This window comes from Rattus norvegicus, chromosome 8 (assembly GCF_021556685.1).
Source record: "Rattus norvegicus strain SHRSP/BbbUtx chromosome 8, alternate assembly SHRSP_T2T, whole genome shotgun sequence".
NCBI classification, from domain to species: Eukaryota; Metazoa; Chordata; class Mammalia; order Rodentia; family Muridae; genus Rattus; species Rattus norvegicus.
Genome location: NC_141541.1, coordinates 84,631,065 through 84,655,064, shown reverse-complemented (window position 1 = coordinate 84,655,064; position 24,000 = coordinate 84,631,065). Strand labels below are relative to the sequence as shown.

The 24,000-nt window shown below is 39.3% G+C and overlaps 1 protein-coding gene across 3 annotated transcripts in view; it reads left to right on the top strand.

Moving 5' to 3' along the window:
* Gfral (GDNF family receptor alpha like) overlaps positions 1-24,000 on the top strand; it is a 45,392-nt gene that overhangs the window by 7,868 nt on the left and 13,524 nt on the right. For 2 of the 3 annotated variants that reach the window (NM_001401790.1, NM_001401789.1), the window contains 3 exon segments: positions 5,981-6,391; positions 11,243-11,573; positions 14,860-15,110. In NM_001401790.1, coding sequence (NP_001388719.1) covers positions 5,981-6,391; positions 11,243-11,573; positions 14,860-15,110 — 993 coding nt within the window. 3 annotated transcript variants of the gene reach the window in all.

The window sequence follows — 24,000 nt, the reverse complement described above, 5'->3', positions numbered from 1 at the left end:
CGCTGGAGGGTCTTAGGGGAAGTTAGAGAAACCTGTAAGGGGAGGATATGATCAGAATATAGTGTAAACATGTACCAAAATTTCAATGAATAAATAAAACATAGTATTTTATAATAATAAAACATAATACAAAAATAAGAAAAAGAATTGCCTTTGTACTCAGTTAAGGTAATCTTATAAGGAGCTTTGATGGCATAATTCTTTTTTACATTGAATAAATTTGTTTTTGAAAGTTTTTTTCCAAGAGGGAAAAAGCAGGGCACAAAGTAAAGCCAAGCTCCAACAATGTAACTCACTCAGGGTCTGAGTCTGGGATCTATTCACCTTCTGGCGCCCACAGAGCTTGAGAAGCTCCACATCACTGCCTTTACCATCCTCAGGTCACACAGCTCGCCTTGTAGCCTAGTTCCAACCCTACTGCTGTCTTTTGGTGGACATCCCATGATCCTAGCACCTCTAATATGCTGGGATGTCTCCTGTAACGGAGGCAGAACATCCACCAGGAGGCTCCTGGCTTCTCTTTAGGGATTTGGACCCTGTTACTTGGTGGCGAACCTCAGCTTTTCTTCATGGCCCCTGCAGTCCTCAGACCTCCACTTCAACTAAGGCTGAATTGTCCCAGAATCCAGCATCCAATGCCCTAGGAAAGCAAAGGTTTCGCTTCAGCAGTGTTGCACTCTTGTTCATTACATCTGATTTGTCAACTCCAGCTGAACAAAACCACAGCTTCTTAACTCAAACTGTAACACAAAAGGATCCAATGGAATCTTTGTGATCTAGAGATCACAAACTTCTATCTGAAACTTCACAAGCCACGCTTTGTTGTCTGTGTTGCTCTCAGTAGTAACTGGCAAGCTCCCACAGAACACGTCGCTAAACTCTGAGTACTCAATGGCTTTTCCACTCCAAATTACAAAGGCTTCTATAACAATTTCCCAAACACATAATCAGATCCATCACATCAACATCCTACTCTCTGGAAACAATTTCTCTCCTCAATAGCCAAAACCAACTTGGGGAAGAAAGGGTTTATTTGACTTATACTTTAGAGTCTATCACCAAAGAAAACTCAAGGAAGGAACATAAAGGCAGGAAACAAAATAGAGTCCATGGAGGAGTTAGGCTTGCTTCCCATGGCTATCTCTACCTGCTTTGTTGGATAAACTAGGATTATCTCCCTTTGGATGGCACCAGTCGCCTGGACCTTCCCTCAGCAAACATTGTTGAAAGTGTCCTGTTGAGGTTTGGTCTGTTGCTATAAATTGTGATGCATACTTCTATACCTATGTAGGTCTAGGCCTACGAGTGACTTCTCAAGTCTACAAGGTTTTGCTGTACAAACCTTGTTCCTTGATTTAAAACTATTGGTTAAATAAAATTAGCGAATTGTATTTACAGCTAATTACTGGGGAATTAGAGGAAGGTGGATTTGGAGTAGGCTGGTTGAGAGAGAGAGAGAGAGAGAGACAGAGACAGAGACAGAGACAGAGACAGAGACAGAGAGACAGAGAGACAGACAGAGAGACAGAGACAGGAGGAGGAAGAACAAGAGAGAGAAGGAAGCCACCATGAGGGGAGAGGAGCCATGAGCACATGGATAGGAGAAACAGCAAGTATCAGGGATACACCTCTGAGGAGGTAATCAGGCCAACAGTTAGAAGAGTAGATTAGGGGTTACCACCCACCAGTAATTGTCAAAACCAAATAAAATAACCATAGTCTGAGTCCATTTTTTGTAAGCTAGTCAGGGATAAGCTTAAATTGGTTGTAGTACAGTGTCACACAAACTTCCCTATCGACTTTTCTGATGGAGACATTTCTCTCTTTTCCTAGAAGGCCGTGGCTTGTGTCAGGCTGACAGAAACTATTCTGCAGCAGTGTATTCTGACTACTGCACCCTCCACACTATCTAAGCGATCTATTCCATCCAATTAGCCCTCTCCGTGGGTTTCTTTCTTCCATTCATTTTCTTTTCCCCTTCTTTTCTTTCTTTTTCTCCCCCTATTGAGTTTGACCAGGGCCATTTATGTAACCATGGGCTGGAAACCATATATTGGAGCCTCTGCTCAACACGGAGCCACAACTGAAGCCCATGACTAGTACTGCTCCCGTAGACCATCATTAGCCAGTAGTTCAGCAGCGGGCGGTAACCCCTGAATACCTCAACATTCATGACTGACTGTTGACAAGCTCGGTGTTCTGTAGGCTCACTGTAGACTGCACTCTCTCTTTCTTTTTTTAAAGATTTATTCATTTATTATATATAAGTACACTGTAGCTGTCTTCAGACACACCAGAAGAGGGCATCGGATCTCTTTACAGATGGTTGGGAGCTATCATGCGGTTGCTGGGAATTGAACTCAGGTCCTCTGGAAGAGCAGTCGGGTGCTCTTAACCGCTGAGCCATCTCTCCAGCCCATAGATGGCACTCTTATGAAATCATATTTTCAGGGTCTGTGCCATTCCCCAAAGGCAATATTTCATAGCACTTCTCCACATCTCTGGTTTGTACACTCTTTCTCCTCTCTCTTCCAAATGTTCCTTAAGCCTTAGTGGGAAGGATATGAATGCCCTATTTAGGGATGAACACTTAACTGCCACTTATTCTCAATGACTTAAGCAGCTGCCAATCTCTGCAGTCAGTCATGACTGTTCTTAGAAAGAGCAGTTTCTGAAAATTAGAGATGAGAGTCCTGTCTGTGAATATAAACAAACATTTGGTAATCACTGATTTGCAGTTTCCTTTTTTTTCTCATACAAACATTCAATATTGTGATTTTCCCCCCTAAGCACTATCTTAGCTGCAACCACAGATTCTAATGTGCTGTTTATAAAAGTTTAGTCTTTTCAAACTATTCCTCTCTTCCTTTCCGTTACTCCTTTAATGGACAGTTCATTATGAAGGTTTTAAGTTCTCAGATACCTGAGATTTCCAAGATACCTTTCCTGTTGAGTTCTAGTTTAATTCTCAGTACCCTATTTCAGATTATCCTAATCGCTAACTAAAGGGGAAAATGCCAAGTAGCCCTTGCACACCATGCTGTGTTCTACCAGAGAGCCATGCACTCATCTGCAATGAGCCTGGACGGAGAGTACTTGACATCATAGGGGAGGAAATAATTGTGACTTCAAACACTTTATAGAATGGGGAGAAGGAAGGTGAACTGGGCTCACTGGGGAGGGAAAACGAACGGCTGTTGTAAGCAGAGGTAATAAAATGAAGCAGCAAACATTTGAGGAACAACAGATCCTTTGTTGTGCTGGATGGGGGAGCATCAGCAAGATCACGCAAGAAAGAAACCAGATGCTAGAAAGTAAGGAAACCGAACTGGTCTTTCGAAGAGATTAGATTTAATGCTTTGCTGTACGGAGCTGTTGTGTACTTAACAGATAAATGCAGAACTGGCCTTTCAAAAAGAAAAGGTCATATCTGGGGGATTAGAAGAGAATGTAAAGGAAAAAATGTGAGAAGTCACATGTTTAAACCTACGGGGGGGTGACACAATTTCAAGCTAGCGCAGTAGTTCTGAGAATTATGAGATTATACTTCAGTGGGATTATCCATTATAATCATGAAGTCTTGGTGAACAGCTGGCCTTCAGGATGGCACCACATAAAAATTATGAAGACCAACACTTTCTAGAAAAATCTTACAATTTAATTGAAGAACCCACAAGTTGTCAAGTTGGTGAAGAACTATTGGGGACAAGTGCATTCTCATTATTCTAACATCCACCCCCTCCAGCCAATCTTTCTTCCCTCCTTCTTCCCAGTTCATGTCCTTTCCCTTCTTTCTTTTAGAAATAGGGAGGAAGACTATGAATTATCACATTTGAAAAGCCAGAAGAAAGAAGACAAGGAAAGTAGTAAATATTTATAGACGTGGGAGCAAATCAGTTCAACAGGGAGCAAAAATGATATTAGTTCACTAATTAGTGTCTTCCTTCCTTGTTTTAGGTTACAAGTAGAATGAGTTGCAATAATTTGAAACATTTGTTCAAATAGTAACTCATTTTTTTCAAGATAGTAAACTCTTAACTTAGTAACCATCCTCACTCCATTTTCACACAATAGCATCAGGTAGCATGGACAGGCAAATTTATAGAAGTTGAAAGCATTTCACATGCAAAGACCATTTTCACAGAACAGAAATTCACTTAAAATTACAATGTGGACTATGGGCAAACCAGGCAACAGAACCCTTCTATCCAATGGCCTGAAGGTGCAGGCCTAAATGGTCTCTCAAGTTCATGGCCTGAAGGTGCAGGCCTAAATGGTCTCTTAAGTTCATTTCATTACAGACTACTTCCAAAGAGCCCCTAACAGACTGCCTACAACTCTCTTAGAGAGAAAAAGTTCATGACAATTGCCATCCCACCATTCGATCTAGTTCAGTCCCAGCACTCTCCACACAACCTTTGATCACACTGCAGAGAAAACAACAATAACAACAAAACACACAACAAAAGCCAATGACCTCTTTCTCCTTCCCTGGCATACCAAAACATTCCCAGTACATGCACAACTGCATTTTTAAGTTTGGGCAATTTTGATAATGCCAAAGATTCCAGAATAGTACCTGAAACTTAACATACTATCTTGAATTTTATTACGTAAATATTTCTCGAAAAAGTTTGAACATTAAAATCATATGTTCATTCATAAAATAGTTATGATTCAGTTAATATAGACCCACCTTAGGCCCTGGTGCACATGGACATAAAGCTGAGTAAAGCAGTCTAGTGGCTAACGTCATAAAGTAAAGTAGACGTTTATTAGCATTATGTAATTTAACCTGGTTTATTTCATATCTGTATATTCATAGTCATAGCTGGTGTAGATTAGTAAAGAGGTTGATATTTAAGTAGATGTAAAGCTTATTAAAATATTTAATGACTGATATGAGGAACTAATTACACAGGGACAGCCTTCATTTACATATATTTCAATGTGCACGCCCAGGCTACCAGCCAACACGGTCCCTATTCTTATTAAAGGATGTGATTTACAGCAATTCGTGGTGTGCTCTTACTTGAAAAAAATGTTTACATGCTACGATAGCCTGTGTTTCAAGACACATTCCATAGATATAACTACGGACAGACTTCATGCTGATACTGTAAGCGAATATCTTCATAGCCTGAAGTTAGTTATACTGTGATTGTCTTGTAGACCTATGAAGTTAACTATGAAAAGATGAAAATGTGAGGGACACTTATGCAATAATTAATTAATAACCTCAGAGGAAGACAAATATTTAGAAACAGACCCCAGAGCCTATGCTAACCCAGAGCTTTACAGTGAAGTTGTATTTCTCCTCTTCTTTCTATGGAGTGAACATAATATGGGTTACTGGCTTTATGTAGACTAAAATAACCTCCAAAGGGTGAAAATTGCTAATTGAGAATGGCAAAATAGTAATTTACTTTATTAATATATAAAAGCAAAGTATAAATTATAAATTATGTATGTATTTTATTTTACCCTGCCTTACTTCATGTGCATGTATGTGGATGGATAAATAGTGTATATGTGGAAGTAAAGTTATATGAGGAACTAAGGGAATTAGGAAGAAAAATTACTCCTAAAATTTGTAAGGGGAGAAATAAAAAAAAATCTGAGAGAACCTAAGTAAAGACACTTTTCCAAAAGAAAATGGAATTCATAAAAATTTCTATGAGAAATAATATATTAAATTTACACATTTAAGTTAATAAAAAATGTGTGTCAGTTATCAAAGTGTAATGTAGATGAGTAAATGAAGACAACAAGAAAAACCTCAGTAATAATGTTATATATATCCACAATTGAAACTTATTATCTCCATTTTCCTGAATTACAGATCATTTGAAATTAATCCCTTGAAATAATTTTCCAATATTTTTGAAAGTAAAATACTACAAAATGTATCTAAAGAGTTTATGAATACATGAAGAGCAAAAGAACTTAATCTTGAACCATTCTTTTACTCTGTTCATAGAAGACTCACCACTGCCCTCCAATCTGGCGCCAAGGTCAAATGTTCCCCGATGGTTCCCAAGGAGAGATTCGTCTTCACTGGCTGTAAGGAAGGCTGACTGCGTCGCGGCTGCCGAGGCCTGCCAGGAATCGGAGCACTGCGCACTGCTCCATGAGAACTTTAAGAACGCCTGTGACACAGGAACAGCTCAGTGTCGCACTCTTAGCGGCCGACTGAAGTGTGTGGGCCTAAGACAGCGCCTGAGACAGACGGTCCTGTGGGAGTGTCGCTGCGGTCTCCCTTTAGAAAAAGACTGCGTTCAGATTAGGAAAAGCCTGTTTGGAGACATTTGCGTACAGGATGCTCAAATGGAACAAATTCCCACCTTCAGTCAAGACAACCAAGATGGATTCAAGGAGGACGTTGCTTCAGGTTGGTATTTAAAGGAAGAATTGAGAAGCATTAAAGAGAGCAATAAGAGTTAACTAAAGAATATTTAATTTCTGATTCTATTTGTCATCTCTACCTAGAAGGTTATTATTCAATTCCTCTTGGAAATTAAATGTTTGTAAACCTCCATACCACGAAAATGGACAAAGTACCTTTCAGGAAAAATAAAGCAATGTGAACTTAATACTTAGGCACATTGCCAATTTTTCATTTATTCATTGTACAAACAGTTAAGAAACATTTACAGTGTGTTAGGTCTATGTAGTGACCTACACATAATGAAGGAAATCTGTCCTTCATTGAAGGCAATTGCTATTTTAGGGACATGTGTCATGATGCATGCCTTTAATCCCAGTGCTCAGGAGACAGAGGCAGGTGAATTTCTGTGAGTTTGAGGCCAGCCTTGTCTACATATTGAGTTCCAGTAGACCCAGAGCTACACAGTGAGACCCTACCTTGAAAAAGAAGAGAGAGGGAGAAGGAGAGGGAGAGGAAGGGGGAGGGGGAAAGGGGGAGGGGGGAGGGTGGTGGGGGAGGTGGAGGGAGAGAGAGAGAGAGAGAGAGAGAGAGAGAGAGAGAGAGAGAGAGAGGGAGGGAGAGAGAGAGCGCCTCTAATTCCTCATAATACATTCTAAACCCTTGAGATAAAGAGCAACTTACACAAGCAAAATCATAGCTCTCCAGGTTCTCACAGTCTCGAGTAAGGAGTTTCCCGTGCCATTTTCCTAAAAGAACGTTGCACGCATGCCCTGAGAAAATTGCTTAGCAGGGAATCCCTGGAAACAAACACAGGATTTAATGGAGAAGCTGAAATGCAATGTGACTGCTACAAGAACTTGGGTGTTTGCACAGAACACTGTGGACTTGCAGAGTTCCCTTCTATTATTGCAAGAGACTGATCCTTTGTCCTCCTCTTGAGGATCTCTAAGGGATATGAGTGATGGCCCAGGTGAGTCACTGACCTGCTGGGTAAACACAATACCTGGAAGATTACGTGTAAAGGTAAGCTCTCACTCAATGGTACTCACGACTGTTACACGACTGTAATGATTGTGTGGCAAAAGCATGTTGGATGATGGACTGATTAAAAAAAATTTAGATTCTGGATATATATTGACATTCATGAGTCACATGAGTAAGAGTTGAAGTTGATCCTACAGATTTTCCAGGCTTTTTATTTTGTTTAGTTTTGCTTTGTTTGTTTTTTTTTTGTTTTGGGGGTTTTTGTTTTGGGTTTGTGTTTTGTTCGTTTGGTTGGTTGGTTTGGTTGGGTTTTTTTGTCACTATCACCAATGATACATTTGTCGTTCTTTCAGTAATATGAACAGCCTGGAAGAAAAGAACAGAGAATCCCAGATCCAATATGTACATTTTTGAGTCTCTAATGTTTACTAAATATGCAAATGATGATCTCAAGTACTAAGTGTGAACTTTATATGTGATTCCATGTATGGTGCAGAGATATGAGATTTGCATAGAAGATGTAAATTGAGGGGAAGGGATCACTCATTTATAAATTACAAGTCTATTGGACTACTCAAGATTATCACAAAGTTCATGGTGTCTTTAGCCAGAATGGTAGCAGGACCAAATGATAACAAATTTCAAGCTGTCAATGCAAGAAAAATGCAGGAGTTTATACAATCGATAAAAACACCGTTGCCTGACTCCACGCGGAGAGAAAATAGCCATCCACAGCAAAGCAGGGTAGAGAAGAGCCAGGCTCCAGAACCCAAACTCATCTCTCCTTCATGGCTAATTCTTGCAGTTGTCTTTGAGGATCTCATTTACATTAAATACCAGTAGAAAAGCAGTCTTCTGTTATACTTAATCCAATTTATCACCTTATAAAAGTACATCTATTGGCTGACTATAAGCATATTTTGTGAGATTATGACATTTAAATCAAAATATTCCAAAGTTGTTAGCTCCAGATTCTGTTATATTAAGGAAGAGAGGACAAATGGGAGTGATTCTGACCCAAATTTGGGAATGTCTTGTAATTTTTGATGTGTCTGTCTATGACTGTATAACTCCACTGAAGGTCTGATTGGCGCACAATTGTTTATCCCCAGAACATACTATCTTTTAACTACTTTTCAAAAAGGAACCTACTGTTTAAAATACACTCTTGGAAAAGTGTATGCATGTATATGTATACAAATATAACATATATACATCTAAAATGACATGAGGTTGGGATTTAATATACAGATAGTTTATTGTACTGTATTATATACAGCATACAAAAATAGTATACTATCTGAAATGAAATTCATTTTTTATACTAAAAACAGTGACTTGGTTGTTTCTACTCAGGCTGAGAACAAAGCCCCATAGACTAAATGACCTTGAGGGAAGAAGCTCTCAGTTTGGAAGCAGAAAGCTCAGATTGCCCTGTAGGGTCTCCTCTTGATGGAATTTTCTTCCTTTCTGGTCTCTTGTTATGACATTATATGATCTCTCTCTCTCTCTCTCTCTCTCTCTCTCTCTCTCTCTCTCTCTCTCTCTCTCTCTCTCCTTGTTATTTTGAGACAGGGTCTCACTATGTAGCTCTGGCTATCCTGGAAGTCACTATGTAGACCAGGTTGGCCTTAAACTCAAGGTTGACCTGTCTCGACACCCCCACCCCCAGTGCTGAAATTAAAGACATGCTCCACTGTGCCCAACTATGTGTCTCTTTCTTGACGTGTGTTAAAGAATGGGTGTGGGAAGGATAGAAGAAGCATATGTGTCTTCTGTGAATCATCCAGTTAATAAAAATAAAGTGATTACAAATTGATGGGTCGATGACAGTTTCTTGAATATATTTGAGTCCATAGCACACACACTTGTCAGTTTGCTGCAAGTTGTAGTGTTTAATTGTATTAGTAAGTCTGGGTTTGTATTTTAGAAAATCTGTATGACTCACTAAAGTCTACTTTGTGTTTGTTGGTTGGTAGATTAATTGATTGATTGATGTATTGATTGGCATTTTATTTAATATGGCATAGTAACACATAAATAGAAACTCCTAGTCAGAAGGATAAGAGGTTGGAGTCAAGAAGAAATGATGATTTTTGACTTAATCAATAGAAAACTAGAAACGCACAGTAACAACAACTGAGGCAATGCAGTCTCTGAGGTTGGAACGCGCAGCACGAGGAAGAACTTGCCTATGGTTGCACAACTGTCGGTTTGCCGTGGGCTGAGGAGCAAGGAGCAAAGAGAGCCCAGGAAGGACAACCACAGTCATGAGAGGATGTTTATATCAGACAAAAGCTTGACGTCTTAACAGTTGCAAAATAAGAACATTAATTAAATATTTTAAAATGAAATTATGACCACATTGCTTTCTTTAACACTGATTGCACGGGTCTGTTGTCGTTTCTTGGCTTTTGTGTTGACTTTAGTTATGTTTATTCCCGACGAAACTGTGGGATGCCCGCAGCCGGGATTGTATGCCACCATTCTCAAGTGTGCCACCTGGTACCCAGGAAAGCTCAGTTAATGCTTATGCAGTGAAAGAGTCTGTCAATAAAAGGCTCTAACTCTAAAACTATGAATCCTAAGAATTCTTAGAGCCTAAATAATCAGGTTTAAAAATTACTTTTTGAATCTCATTTCTATGTGATTTATGATCTGTTGGTATAGACATTTCTCTTCCTTTCTCTCTTTCTTCCTTTCTTTTGTACAGAGATTATTTCTCTGTTCTTTTTTCTTTGGATTCTTTTTTTATTTCATTATACAATTGTACATGATCCAGTCATCAGCATTAATTTATGTTTTCAAGTAAGTGAATTCACAAAATGAGGTTCTTCAATTTGCTTGCATATTTCTTCACCCATCACTCATTAATTTTAAGTATCAAGGGTTAAATAAGTGTTATACAAGCTTTTATGTATTTGCCTGTATTTGTACATATTTACCATATGCATTCAGAGCTTCTAGGAAATTCATAAAACCTTTCAATAGTGAAATACTTTCTTTGTTTTCTTTCTAGATAGCATGAAAAAAGATAATAAATACAAACGGAATCTAACTACTCCTTTATATCATGATACAGGCATAAGCTATCATTTTTACCTACATTATATGAACTAGATGTTATGATTTAAATGTTATGAAAATTCTCAATTATATGCCAATACAAAATTACTTGTATGGCTTAAAAATTGCAGAAATTATGCAGCAAAACCTTGGCGTTCTTTCCAACAATGAGTATGAAGAGAACTGTTTTGCCCTTCCATCCTCTGTTTTAGGGTATTAGAAGAAATACTTCTTTACTGGAACCAATGGTTTGGATTAATCATAAGAATATTTAGAATACAAGCTAAAAGGTTTGACGTCAACTGTTTCTGTGTGTGCCTGTAGAGGCGTCAGAGGCAGTGGTCATATGTATCTGTTTTCATCAGGATGTAAGCATCTTCCTAGGCAGCAATAACTGTGCTAACCTTTGTTCAGAATTTCCTATCCACACACTCGCAATTAACTGTGACAGAACAGGAATGACTTTGACTTGAGACATTGAGCTCGTTGTCAGGTACATAGTTCAATTTCTATTTCTGAAGATTAAATGCTTGTTTTGAGAAACTTAGAGTCATGGATGTTTATCGCCTAAAGCCCCACTTTGGTCCTGTCCATTCCTGAACAATCTGGATCACAATAGGTCTATAGTATTGATGAAAGATGATTCAAATATTGCACCATCAAGCCTTTAAAGAAATCCCATCAGCCTGGTACACTTTTGTGTAGAATTCTCAGCTTGTAGAATTCCCATAGTTTTGTTTGCCGGTTCTATATGTACAACCCTAAGCTTACTTTTGTGTGACTTGGGCGTTTTATTGCTTTTAGGATTCAAACAGATGCAGTCTTGTTTGGAAGTGACAGAGGCGTGTGTAGGGGATGTGGTTTGTAATGCACAGTTGGCCCTTTACCTTAAAGCATGCACAGCAAATGGAAATCTGTGTGATGTGAAACACTGCCAAGCGGCCATACGGTTCTTCTATCAAAATATGCCTTTTAACACTGCCCAGATGTTGGCTTTTTGTGACTGTGCTCAATCTGATATACCCTGTCAACAATCCAAAGAAACTCTTCACAGCAAGCCATGTGCACTGAACGTAGTTCCACCCCCCACTTGCCTCAGTGTAATTCACACTTGCCGAAATGATGAATTATGCAGGTGAGTAAAAGCACACATACCTTGCTTTCTTATTTCGGCACCTTATTTATTATGGTCCAATCCTAACATCTGATCTCCGTCCATTGCTAGAGCTCCCACCATCATCCAAAATAGTGTAAATAGAGCCAGACAATTCACATTTTGAATCTGCGGTACATGTGTGGCGCCCTTTTTGAAATTCAAATGTAAAATGCAGAATTTTAGAATAAAGAAACTCGCTATGTGGAACAGTGATGGACTATACATCATCTTTTCAAAGTTCATATTTATCATGGATGCGTGTGTGTGTGTGTGCGTGTGTGTGTGTGTGTGTGTGTGTGTGTGTGTGTGTGTTCATACAGACAACAATTTTTATGAGTTGACTCTCTTATTTCACTATGTGGGTCCTGTGATTTAAATTCAGTTTGTCAGGGTTTTTAAAATTAGCCTTCATCCCTCTTACATCTCACTGGTCCCCAATCAGCTTTGTAGTTAATTTTTTTTATTGATGTGATTGTGGAATCTTTGTTGTTGTTGGGTTTTTTGTTCGTTTTAGATAAGATCTTTCTCTGTATACCAAGCTGGCTTTGAACTCACAATCCTCCTGCCTCACCTCTTTGAGTACTGGATTAACAGGCAGGAACCACCACTCATGGCCTGTTGTGTTGAAAATGTTGTTAATTTTGGCAAGGTAACTCTTTAATCTTTAGAACAAATACTTTCTTTCTCAAGCTGTGAACTGAGAAGAACACAGTAGTGTGAGCATGGTGCAGACATTTCCTGTAGATTTGTGTACTTCTCCCCTTTCTCATCTTCGTGTTACCTGTTACTGTCTGAGTCAGGGTTTCTATTGTTAAAATAAAGCACCATGACCCAAAAACGTGGGTTTATGCACTTTATACTTCTATATTGCTTTTCTTCACAAGAATCCAAACAGAACAAGATCTTGGAGGCAGGATCTGGTACAGTGACCATAGACGGGTACTGCTTACTGACTTGCTTCCCCCGGTTTGCTTATCCTACTTTCTTACAGAACCCAGAACCACCAGTCTAGGGATGGCACCACTCCCCATTAAGAAAATGGCCTTACAGCTGAATCTCATGAAGGCATTTCCTTAACTGAGGTTTCTTCCTCTCAGATGGCTCTAGCTTATGTCAAGTGGACACACAAAAACCAGCCATTACAGTCATGGAAGAAAGAAAAACTGGTTGTCTGTTTGTTTATTCAGAATATACACTAATCAGGCACCCATCTTTGCATCAGTTAGGAATGTCTCTTTTTGCCTGTTTATTTTAGTCGAAGAGGACAGTTTAGTCAAAGAAAATGTATACCATATAAAGTAATGAGCAATTCTCAGATGAAAGGGGATTAGAGGGAGGAAAATGGTTAAGTCTAGAGATCTGGATCAGGACTGTTTTCTCTACCAGTTAAAGAATTAGAAAACAGGGGAAATCTTGAACCCCATAGACAGGGCAGCAGAGAAATCTTAAGGCACCAAGGGTAGAATGAGCAGTAAAGAAAGGTGTTTATTGTGAACAACGAAACACACATATGCAGCAGACACACAGAGAAAAAACCTTTGCTAAGCAGAGTGAGGGTTTGCAAAACCAAAAAATACAGTCTCCTACAGGACTGGGATTGTTTTAAGCCACTGAAGAGTTTTTCTTACTTAATTCAGGGTTGGTTAGTTTGAAGAAGTTGGTCATCTTGGAAAACTCCCATGGCCGCTCCCTACCAGGGAGGGATCCTAGCCTCTCAAAAGGGAAGGGGGAAATGTTGTAATTAAGTTATAATATCAAAAACAAATAAACAGCCCCCTTAAGAATACAATAAAGAAGATAAGAATAGACCTAAAATGTTGCAATTCAAGAAATGCTACCAGTAAGGAGTGTTTGACCTAACTGGAAGAAATGACTGAGTCAGTCTTTTAAGTTACTTCTGAAGAGAACATCAAGCAATCCAACAGGCAAGATATTGCAAAGTCACTGAAAGTACATGGCATCCTCTGAAGGAACAGTGAAAGGGGAAAGCAACAGAAAAGGAAGCCAGAAATTACATGGAATGAGGCACCAGGGCTCGAGGGCTACTGCAATGGAGGGGCTCTTACAGCTTTTGAGTGACAATATGAGCAATCTGTGTTCTTAGTTAAAACTCTCACTCTAGCTGCTACCTGACATCAAGCTGTTATGTGCAGGTAGCCATGCTTAGAAAGAACAGAGCTCAGCCTGTCCGGCTCGCCTTCTCTCACTAAGGTGTTTTGTAACACATCTGATTTTATGTTCAAAGTGCATTTATCTTTCCATCGGTCAGAAGCACATGCTTAGGTAGACAGTTTGAGACACAGCTAAGCAACGCAGGCGGTGATGATTGTGGACTAAACCACAAGGCTGCTCTTATGGGGAGCCATCACTTATCTCACACTAGGTCCTCTGCTTCAGCTTCCTGGGAGACATGGGATTACAGCTTTGTCCTGGGAGCCTAGGCCAGCTTTTTGTATTCCAATTGGTAGATGTGAGGATCCACCGCCTGTGTCCAAACTAGGCTTTGACAATTGGCCTCAATAAATCAATTAAAAGGAATCAAATTAATTCTGGAAGACAAACAAAAAGGAGGCTTAGTCAACGGGGTTACACTGGGACGAGGAAAAAGTAGATTAGTGAAACTTCCCACCTCCAAGTACATCTTGCAGGAGGCTGTCGTAATATTAAAATTTAAATAGGAGAACAAGAATTTGAATGCCTAATTGGCTTCAATTAACGTATTTCTGCCCACCATTGACCCTTCATTGTCGGGCCTTCAGTCTCACCCCGTAGGATGATCTGATTGGTTACTAGAAATTGCAAAGTTTCTTTCAGGGAGATATGTTCTACAGCCTTAGGTTTTTGCTATCAAAAAGAAAAAAAAAATCTCAAAGTAATTTTGTAAATTCTATTTGGTATGAAAGCATGGAAACACAATAAAGAAATTTTTTTTGGTGGGGACGGTGTCTAAATGTTATCTCCAAAATCATATGAGGTTTCAAAAGTTCTTTAATAAATCTCTCAAGTAGATCATGCTGCAAAGCATTGGGATACAACTAGGCTGTAAGGGAAAATCAGCCTCAGGAAAGGAGAGTCATTTACAAGGTTTCGTTATTTTGATTTTTGTTCTTCTTCTCCACACTCCCTAAGTCAGCTTTTGGTTATGTCTTGGAACCAACGTCTCATTCTGCCCCAGGCCATTGTTTCACTCCGTAGAGACCATCACATGTTAACGTGAAGTCACTCTAGCTGTAGACTAAATCCAGTTCTTCACTCTTTCTTTTAGGACATACTACCGAACATTCCAGACAGAATGCTGGCCCCATGTGGCTGGGAAGTGTCGTGAAGATGAGACCTGCATTAGTATGCTGGGCAAGCAAGACCTTACTTGTTCTGGGAGTGACAGCTGCAGGGCAGCCTACCTAGGAACCTTCGGGACAGTCCTTCAGGTGCCGTGTGCTTGCAGAAGCATCACACAGGGTGAAGAACCCTTGTGCATGGCTTTCCAGCACATGCTTCACAGCAAATCATGTTTCAGTAAGTCGTCCAATTAAAAGATCGTCTATTATTTATATGCTTACCTACATATCCACCGTTTTCCATGATACCAAATTAATTAGTTAATTAATTAAAATAAAAAGTTAAAAAAAGGTAATCCAGCCAGCCCAAACCAAAAATGTTTATAAAGACAATTCGTGCTTGCTAAAAATAGGTGATGTTCGGGGTTGGGGATTTAGCTCAGTGGTAGGGCCTAGCAAGCGCAAGGCCCTGGGTTCGGTCCCCAGCTCCGAAAAAAAAAAAAAAGAAAAAAAAATAGGTGATGTTCTGGCTTTGTTTTTTCTTCTCTCTCATATATCAGAAAGTGATACACTGTTTAAAGTGTTGTTACTATTCATTATAATTTATTGATTTTTATTATGAAAATCATAAAAGGCTTCATTTATAGGCTGAACACATTAATTATTCATTGTTATGTAACAAATCAACTCCAAAGCGTTGGTCGAAAGTCATTAGCCATTTAGCTACTTAGCTGAAAAGTTTTATACACTGGCCTTGGGTGAATTGTCTTGTCTAGACTCCCTCATGTATCGATACTCAGGGATACCTGATGTCTCTACTGAGGCTGGATTGACCAAGTTGGTATATTTAGCAAGCACTGTCAGCTGATACAGCATATTATTCCTCTGCTGTCTCCTTCAACAAAATACCCTGGGACTGTAACAAATCTGCTTATTAGCTTTAATTAATAAGATAGAAATGTATTTTTAAAGTTAATCTTTAATTTAGGGAAAAGAAAATTGAAATTTAGGCACTGGGCTTGGTTGGGGATGAGTATACTGACATCACTGTCTTGAGATTCCCAAAACAGTTTTATGAAAACAGCTCCCAGGACGAACTAGAGGAGCTTGGAGCTTAGCCTATGTATGTATTTCTGTCTGCTGATCTTCCTCTCTTGCCAATCACAGGCAGTTTACCAGAGCCGGCTGTCTCTACTTGTCACCCTTAGCCTTGCATCGGTTCAGTCTGAAACAGTTGTCTGTGTTTCTTGTTTCGGCTTCTTTCCCTTTTGTACACTGACCCATGCACTTGTTCTGCGCTCTGCTCTCTGAGCGTAGATCAGGCTTTTCCACTGGGCATCCACCACACCCATGTCAAAATTCTCCAAGTTCTAATCATGTTTAGACCTCAAGCCAAACTTCAAGAACAGTTCAGGTTTGTTTTTGTTTGGTTTGTTGTTGTTTTGGTTTGTTGTGATATGCTGCCCCTCAATATTTTGATTTTTATTCTCCTGATGATTTTTCAACATCTGTCTTGTAGGCTTATTTGATTATGCAGTTCATAATGCTCAGGGATGGGTCTATACCAATGCAAATCTGTACTCTCCTCCATGATTGCATCCATGGTGACTGCATCATCTTTGGTACTGTGCTGGACTGTATAAGCAACAGCAGAAGCTCCCTTTCACTGCAACACAGACCCCATCAGCATTAAAAACAGCCACCAAAGAAAGACTAGGTACTCTCCAACATGTACCATAGGGCACCAAAGTGCTTGTCACTCAGCCTCAGAACAGAGAAAGAATGCGTAGTAAACAGCCTAGCCACACTGGAGTGTTTATTGTTTGACAGTGACAGCAATGAACATGTCTTACTCGCACTCGACAACCACTTACAGGACCATACCTACCTTCCAGAAGTCTGGATATTATAGTCTAACTATGTCACTGAGGGAAGAACACTAAGATTATTAGCCAACAGCTACATAATTGCTACCATTTACCTTACCCTCTTAATAAATATAAGTTCACTTTTGAGTTTACACAGAGATATTTATCTCTTTCCTAAAAAGACGTCCCAAAATTTTCCAAATTTCCATCCTGACACTAGCTCAAAGGCAATTGTACGATGTGCAATCCCGTGTCCTGCTTTAGAGTGAGCAAAGAACATATAAAATAAAAAGACTGTTCATTGATATATCCCATTTACCACAAATATCAAGGACACACACACACACGCACAGATGCAGAGAGAGAGAGAGAGAGAGAGAGAGAGAGAGAGAGAGAGAATTTCTCACCAACCTAAAAATAATTACAAAGAGCAAAGAGAACAGTTGGGATGCAAATTGAAAATAATTGGAATTCAGGTGTCACAGAGCTATTTAGTAACTCCAAGTTCTACTGGCTGAATGATCTTCTGAGCTCATAGAACCCATCCAACACATCTACCTTGCTAATGAAAAATACAGTGTGTGTTCCAGACCCTTTAGTGGGTCAGTCCTAAGTGTCTTGAACATCCCTTTCACTTTCACTTACCTCCAAGGAAAGCTGAGAAATTCAGTTCATTTCTGGTAGAAAGGGAAATGAATTTGGTGTATTTCTAGCCAATCTCTGCCACTATATCTCCAACAAGATATATATAACAACTAATACTGACCCAATTTATTCATCATTATCCTGGGAAATACAAATTCATGTCTGAATATGTCTGTCACTCATAGAAGAATACAATGCATAGAGCAATGGATTATGGGTAGTAGTCTGTTTGAGACTAGTTTTAAAGAACAGGAAGAGTCATTAGTTTGCACAAATATATGTAGTTTTCTTCTAATACATAGAATTAAAACTTGCTCTATTTGAATCTCTCTATAATGCATTATAAATATATCACGAGACTATGTAATAGAAGAAAAAAGACAAAATATTCATCCTTGGAACTCTGTTCCTCTTTGTAGTAACCATGATTTCTAGAACTCTTAAATATGTGCATGCGAAATGCTGAATGGAGCCATTGCTGGTTATTTTTTCTCAACGTAAGCTGTAGGCCTCTGGGAAGAGGAAACTTCAATTGAGAAAAGACCTCTATCAGATTGGCCTGTAGGCAAGTCTGTGAGACATTTTCTTGATTAATGATTGATGGGTGGGCTGAGGCTATAAATAGTGCCACTCTGAGCAGGTAATCATGGGTTGTATAAAGAACCAAGCGAAGGAGCCACGAGAGGCACACCTGTGCTCCTTCTTGACTCCGTGTCCTGACTTCTCTCAAAGACAGACCTTTATAAAGATCTATAACCCCAATAACCCTTTCCCCCCATATTTGTTTTGATCATAGACTATATCATAGCAATGTAAAGATCTTCAACAATCACATTTTACTGCATACACTAAATTTTGCTGGAGAAAGGAGGCAAAGGCATGGGTACAAGGGGAAGCATTGCTAAGTTGCTGCTGCCCAAAGGAAGACAAGTGTTCTGTAGGAAGTGTTTTGGTTGTAAGAAAAAAAAAGAAAAACTCTGTATCCAAAGTAAATATACATTTCAGCTATAAGGCATCCTTGACTCCTTTAAGATAGGACAATCGTTTGATCAATTTACTTCCTATCTTCCAAAGTAAGGGCTACCTAACAGGTCTTTGACTTTGCTGGAAAACTTGCCATTCATCATTAGAAGGCTCTTGACTAGCCAGCCTTAGGGAAGGGAAATCCATTCTGTGATACCCAGAGCTAGCTCCTGTCCTTCCTACTAAGGCAACATAATACTTCATCACATGGGGACAGAGAGGTTGTAAAGAGACCCTGCAGACTTGCATTGCATAATCTGTTGACTTCGCCTTGATATGGAGGGCATGTTGTGGTGGATGGAGTCTCCCAGAGAAATATGAACACTTTTTTACCACTAGCATATGGCCTCCTACATGCTGTTTCCCCTTCACTTCCATGGTTAAAATTTCCATATTTGTTGTTTTTTTTTCATCTCACTGATCTAGAAATTAACCACCAACTGTGAGTCTTACATCAGGCCACTCTCTTTCTACACAAAGCAAAATTGAGTACCATGTATGCACTGCCTGCAGTGAGGGCTTCTCTCTCCCCCTGCTCTCTAGGGCCACCTCTGGGTTTGTGGTTTGTGGCAGATGTCCATGAGCAGTGAGCAAGGACACACTACTACACCAGTTTTCCTAGAACCAGTTACCTAACTGATCTGATAATATCCAAAGGTGTGTTTCAAAGAGCAAACAGGCTTTGTGTGTGGCATGACCTTATTCCACATCACAATAGGTGTGTCCTGTAGCTATCCTCCTGTAGTTTACCAAAGACTCTGTACATCATGCTGAGAAAAAACTCCATATATCAAGTGTCTATTATATACTAAGTAATGTATGTCTTCTAAACACATTACTTTTAAAACTATTGTTTAGGTTCTGAATTTAAAACATGTCCATTAATTGGCCTTCCAGGTTTTTTTTTTCAGAGCTGGGGACCGAACCCAGGGCCTTGTGCTTGCTAGGCAAGCGCTCTACCACTGAGCTAAATCCCCAACCCCAGGCCTTCCAGGTTTTGTTTCTGGGTTGGCTTTTTTTCTTCTTCATACTGTACAAAAACCATACACATTTTCAAGCTTTTCTACTAAGTGTTCACAGAAGCTAGTTGGTTCTCTCAGTTTTATTTGGAATAAATATTCTGTTATAAATGAAGTCCCTAATAGGCCAAATATAACTCCAAGCCAAAGAGAATTAACTAACATTAAATTTTTGTTCCTAAACTTGAATCACCCTCAGAAATATCTACAGAATTTCTTATATAAAACCAATCTTCTCTAAATAACTCTGACTGTAGCCAAGTTTGGGAGCCACTGCTCTTATCCACATGTGGAAAAATTTAGTCTCCAGTGTCAAATCCAAGAGCCTCCTTCACACAAACCTCTCACGGAACGAGAAAGATCTGCATGGGGGAAAGCAAGGTTACTAAGCACAAGGTCAGGAAGTTTGTCTGGTGGCACACTTTGTCCAGTCTTCCCAACAACCACAGACACACAACAATCACCCAGCAGTGAAAACACAAGAGTGAACCAATGAATCCACAGAGGAGGGACAAAACAGTATAGATTCTTTCTTCGTGGCAGCCCTGTCCTTGAATGCAAGCAATTTTTCCCTTGTCTGAATTAAGATTAAGACCCTCAATCTTTTATTTCATCTTAAGCTAAAAATTTTCAATTCAAACGTTTAAGTAAAAGAGTCAGGAGTTAGCACACGCGCGTGCGCACGCGTGCGCGCGCACACACACACACACACACACACACACACACTGCAGATCTTCACTGTGATGAGAACACTGGCTGTCCCTATGTCCTAACCCTGTTCTTTTGTGAAGATTTACTTCTTTGAGTTCTGAATAGTAAGTGTCTATTTCAGTTCAGTACTTGGATTCATTTCAGCACTGCAAATAAAGCACTATCCTAACAGGGTTTTGTTCTCGTATGTATACATCACCTATGTTTCACTGTATCTACCTGAAAATATAAAGATGAAAGAGGATTGTTTCCAAAGGATTTCTACACTCATCTGGCTTTCATGAAATAGTCTGTGCTTGTATTAAGTCTTAAGACTAGGACCTTTCTGGCCATTCCGTGCTCTAGTATTTAGTTTCATTTTATAGCCCCATTTCTTCATGTCTGTTCATGCCTTCTCCTAGATATCAAGGTGCTAGTAAAACTGCTCTATTTATCATGTTTGTGTGCATTCAGTAGATATATGATTTATTCTTTCTTGACAGCATTCGTCTGCCCCTTTCCCAGTGAAGGTCTGGATCCAGAATTCTATTCCATCAGTCAGTGCATTCATAGACAGCCTTTTCAACCCGCCCATGTGCATGGGGTGGTGCATAGGACATCACTGCATTTTTTCTGTACTTCATAAAACTGTGTTCATTTTTTAAAAGATAACCTAAAGACTGTGAAGATGAATTAATCAAGGCTCAAGCTCATTTTTCAGAATGTTTGTCTTAATTTTCAGTGTCATGAACTCACTACCTGGCTGAGAAGGAGAATTATATACTATAAATTAAACAATGAGCAACGTGAAAGGCATTTCTATTGCAATTCCAACCCTGTCTCTCTTCGTCTTCTCTCTCTCCTTCACATAAATATATATACACAAACACACACACACACACACACACACACACACACACACACACACACACATGACTATTTCTTACAGCCAAATATAAGGCAGTGTTCCAGGAACTTTATGTTAAGTTCTGTCTTTAAATAAACCACTTGAACTAGCCAAAACCACTGACTTTTTCTTGGTGTCTACACAAAACTTTAATTCAAGTTTAGTTTCCTTCAAATTCAGTCCAGGTGCTAAAATAGTCTTCTGGTTTTCAAAGAACATTCAACAGACTTTCTCTAGTCTATATTCATATTTATTGCATAGTCTCTAAGCATTCAAATATGTTGTATTTTCTGGATTAAAGTGGCTCCGCGGTGAATTTGTAGGTCATCAAATTCGTAGACACTCACTTATAAATTTATGTTTTTCCCTTTTAGAACTCTGTGATTATTTCTCTAGGATCTTGTTTTTCATTATTTGAAAAGGCCTTTGTGTTTTTTTTAAAAGATCAAGCGTGTGTATTTTAAGTTAGCTATGAAAAGAATAATAAAACAAACAAACCATTTCTTTAAAAAAAATGAGTTCAGCTACAAATCGATGTAGAAACATACAACCATGGTAAATTCTGTAAGTTTTGCCTTTTGTATATTTTAATTTATAGACTTAGAATTCCAAAGTTTTCTTTGAGCCTGGATCTCAAGAGAAAAACCAATGTTTTTAACTTTTATTAGCTTTGCAACCTAAAATATAAACAGAGACCCTCCTTTCTTTCCTTCTTTCTTTCTTTCTTTCTTTCTTTCTTTCTTTCTTTCTTTCTTTCCTCTCTTTCTTTCTTTCTTTCTGTCTGTCTGTCTTGTCAAGCTAAATTTTAAATGTGGATTAAAAACATAATTAATGGTAAATGTGTGGTTTGGAGAGTAATAGACTCTGGTGTGTAGTGTGGTTTTGTAGAGGCAACACAACACCAACATGTCTGCCATGGGCATGCCCTTCATCGTCCCTAAACCAGAGCAATGTCACAAAAGTTACCTAGGTAACTCATGGGAAGGCTCTGAAGCTCAGTGAAGAGTAAACTAGAGGAATAGGGAAAATCACAGAATCCATAGGCTTGGCACTGCCACAATGATGTCATAGGCTGACAACAATTTCAACAAAACAGAAGTGGTTTCTTAAACTCAGGGTTACAGTTGGGGAACCGTAGGGCATGTGTTCAACAAGGATTAAACAGACATACATTTATTGTGTGCAAAATTATCTCTCATAATGTAAGTTTTGCCTGAGACAAGGCATGCTAAATCTTCTAAAGGGTTGGGGTCCCCATCCTGCCACCAGGGGCCCTGTCTTAGGACTGAAGGTAGTTTCTTCAGGTCTCATCTCCCCACTGTTGGGAATTTGAGCTAAGGTCTCTTCCATTAAGTCCTAGGAGCGTCTCCCATCCCAGGCCCTCCCATCCCCAGCTGTGGCATATTTCCATTAATTCACCTGGCCTCAGGGCTTCTCTTCTGTCCCCCAACGTACCTGATTCTGTCCCCGGTTTTCCCTCTCCCTTCTCTCTGCCACCCAGGTCCCTCCCTCTCTCTGCCGCAGCACTCCAGTGACTATTTTGTTCCCTCTTCTAAGTGAGATTGAAGCATCCTCCTTTCTTAGGCCTTCCTTCTTGTTTGATTTCTTAGGGTGTGGGGGGGGGTGTCCTGGCCATTCTTTACTTTTTTAGCTTATCAGTGAGGACATAAAATGCATATCCTTTTGGGTCTGGGTTACCTCACTAAGGGTGATATTTTCTAGTTCCATCCATTTGCCTGCAAAATTCACAATGTTTTTGTTTTTAATAGCTAAATTGTATTCCATTGTGTATATGAACCACATTTTCTGTATTCATTCTTTGGTTGAGAAAATCTGGATTGCTACTAGTTTCTGGCTATTACAAATAAGGCTGCTGTGAACATAGTGAAGCACGTGTCATTGTGGTATGATGGAACATCTTTTGGGAAAGTTGGATCTTCAGGTAGAATTATTTCCATTTTTTTTTTTGAGGAACCAGCAGATTGATTTCCAGACTGGTTGTACAAGTTTGTACTCCTACAAGCAAGGAAGGGTATTCCCTCCATCCCGTAAGGATGTTCTAGCATCCTCAGCAGCATGTGTTGTCACTTGAGTTTTTGATCTTAGCAATTCTGACTGGTGTGAGGTGGAATCTCGGGGTTGTTATGATTTGTATTTCCCTGATGACTAAGGATGTTGAACATCTCTTCAGGTGCTTCCTGGCCATTTGAGATTCCTCTGTTGAGAATTCTGTTTAGCTCTGCACCCCATTTTTAATTGAGTTTTTTTTTTTGGAGTCTAACTTCTTGAGTTCTTTGTATATTTTTTATATTAACCCTCTATTGGACATAGGGTTAGTGAAGACCTTTTCCCAATCTGTCGGCTGCCATTTTGTCTTCATTTTTGTAAGAAAATTTGATATCCTGTCACTTTTCAGAAAACGTTGATATTTTGGGTTTGGTGGAATCATTGGACTCTATGATGTATCCTATCTGTGCTAGTTAGTTTTTGTTGACTTAACATAAACTTAGACATATCTGAAAAGAGAAAATCTTAACTGAGAAAAGGCCTTCATAAGATTGGCCTGTGGGCAAGTCATTGGAACATTGTGTTAATTAATGATTACAGTGGGAAGGCCTCATTCACTCTAGATGATAGCATCCCCGGACAGGTGGCCCTGCAGACCTTAGCAGGCAGACTAAGCCACTGGACACAAGCCAGTAGGCAGTATTTCTCCATGATCTCTGCCTTAGTTCCTGTCTTGAGTTCCTGCTCTGACTTCTTTCCATGATTGGCTGTGATGTAAATGGTCATGGTATTTTATCAGAGCACTAAAAACTCTAAGACACTATCATATCACCTGTAAGTAAATGTCATTTGAGGTCTTCTTTTCCTCTTTGTACCCTTCAATTTTCTTGTTTTGCCTTATGACTCTAGTTAGGGTTTCAAGTACTATATTGAAAAGGAGTAGGAATAGTGATATCCCTGTCTTATTTC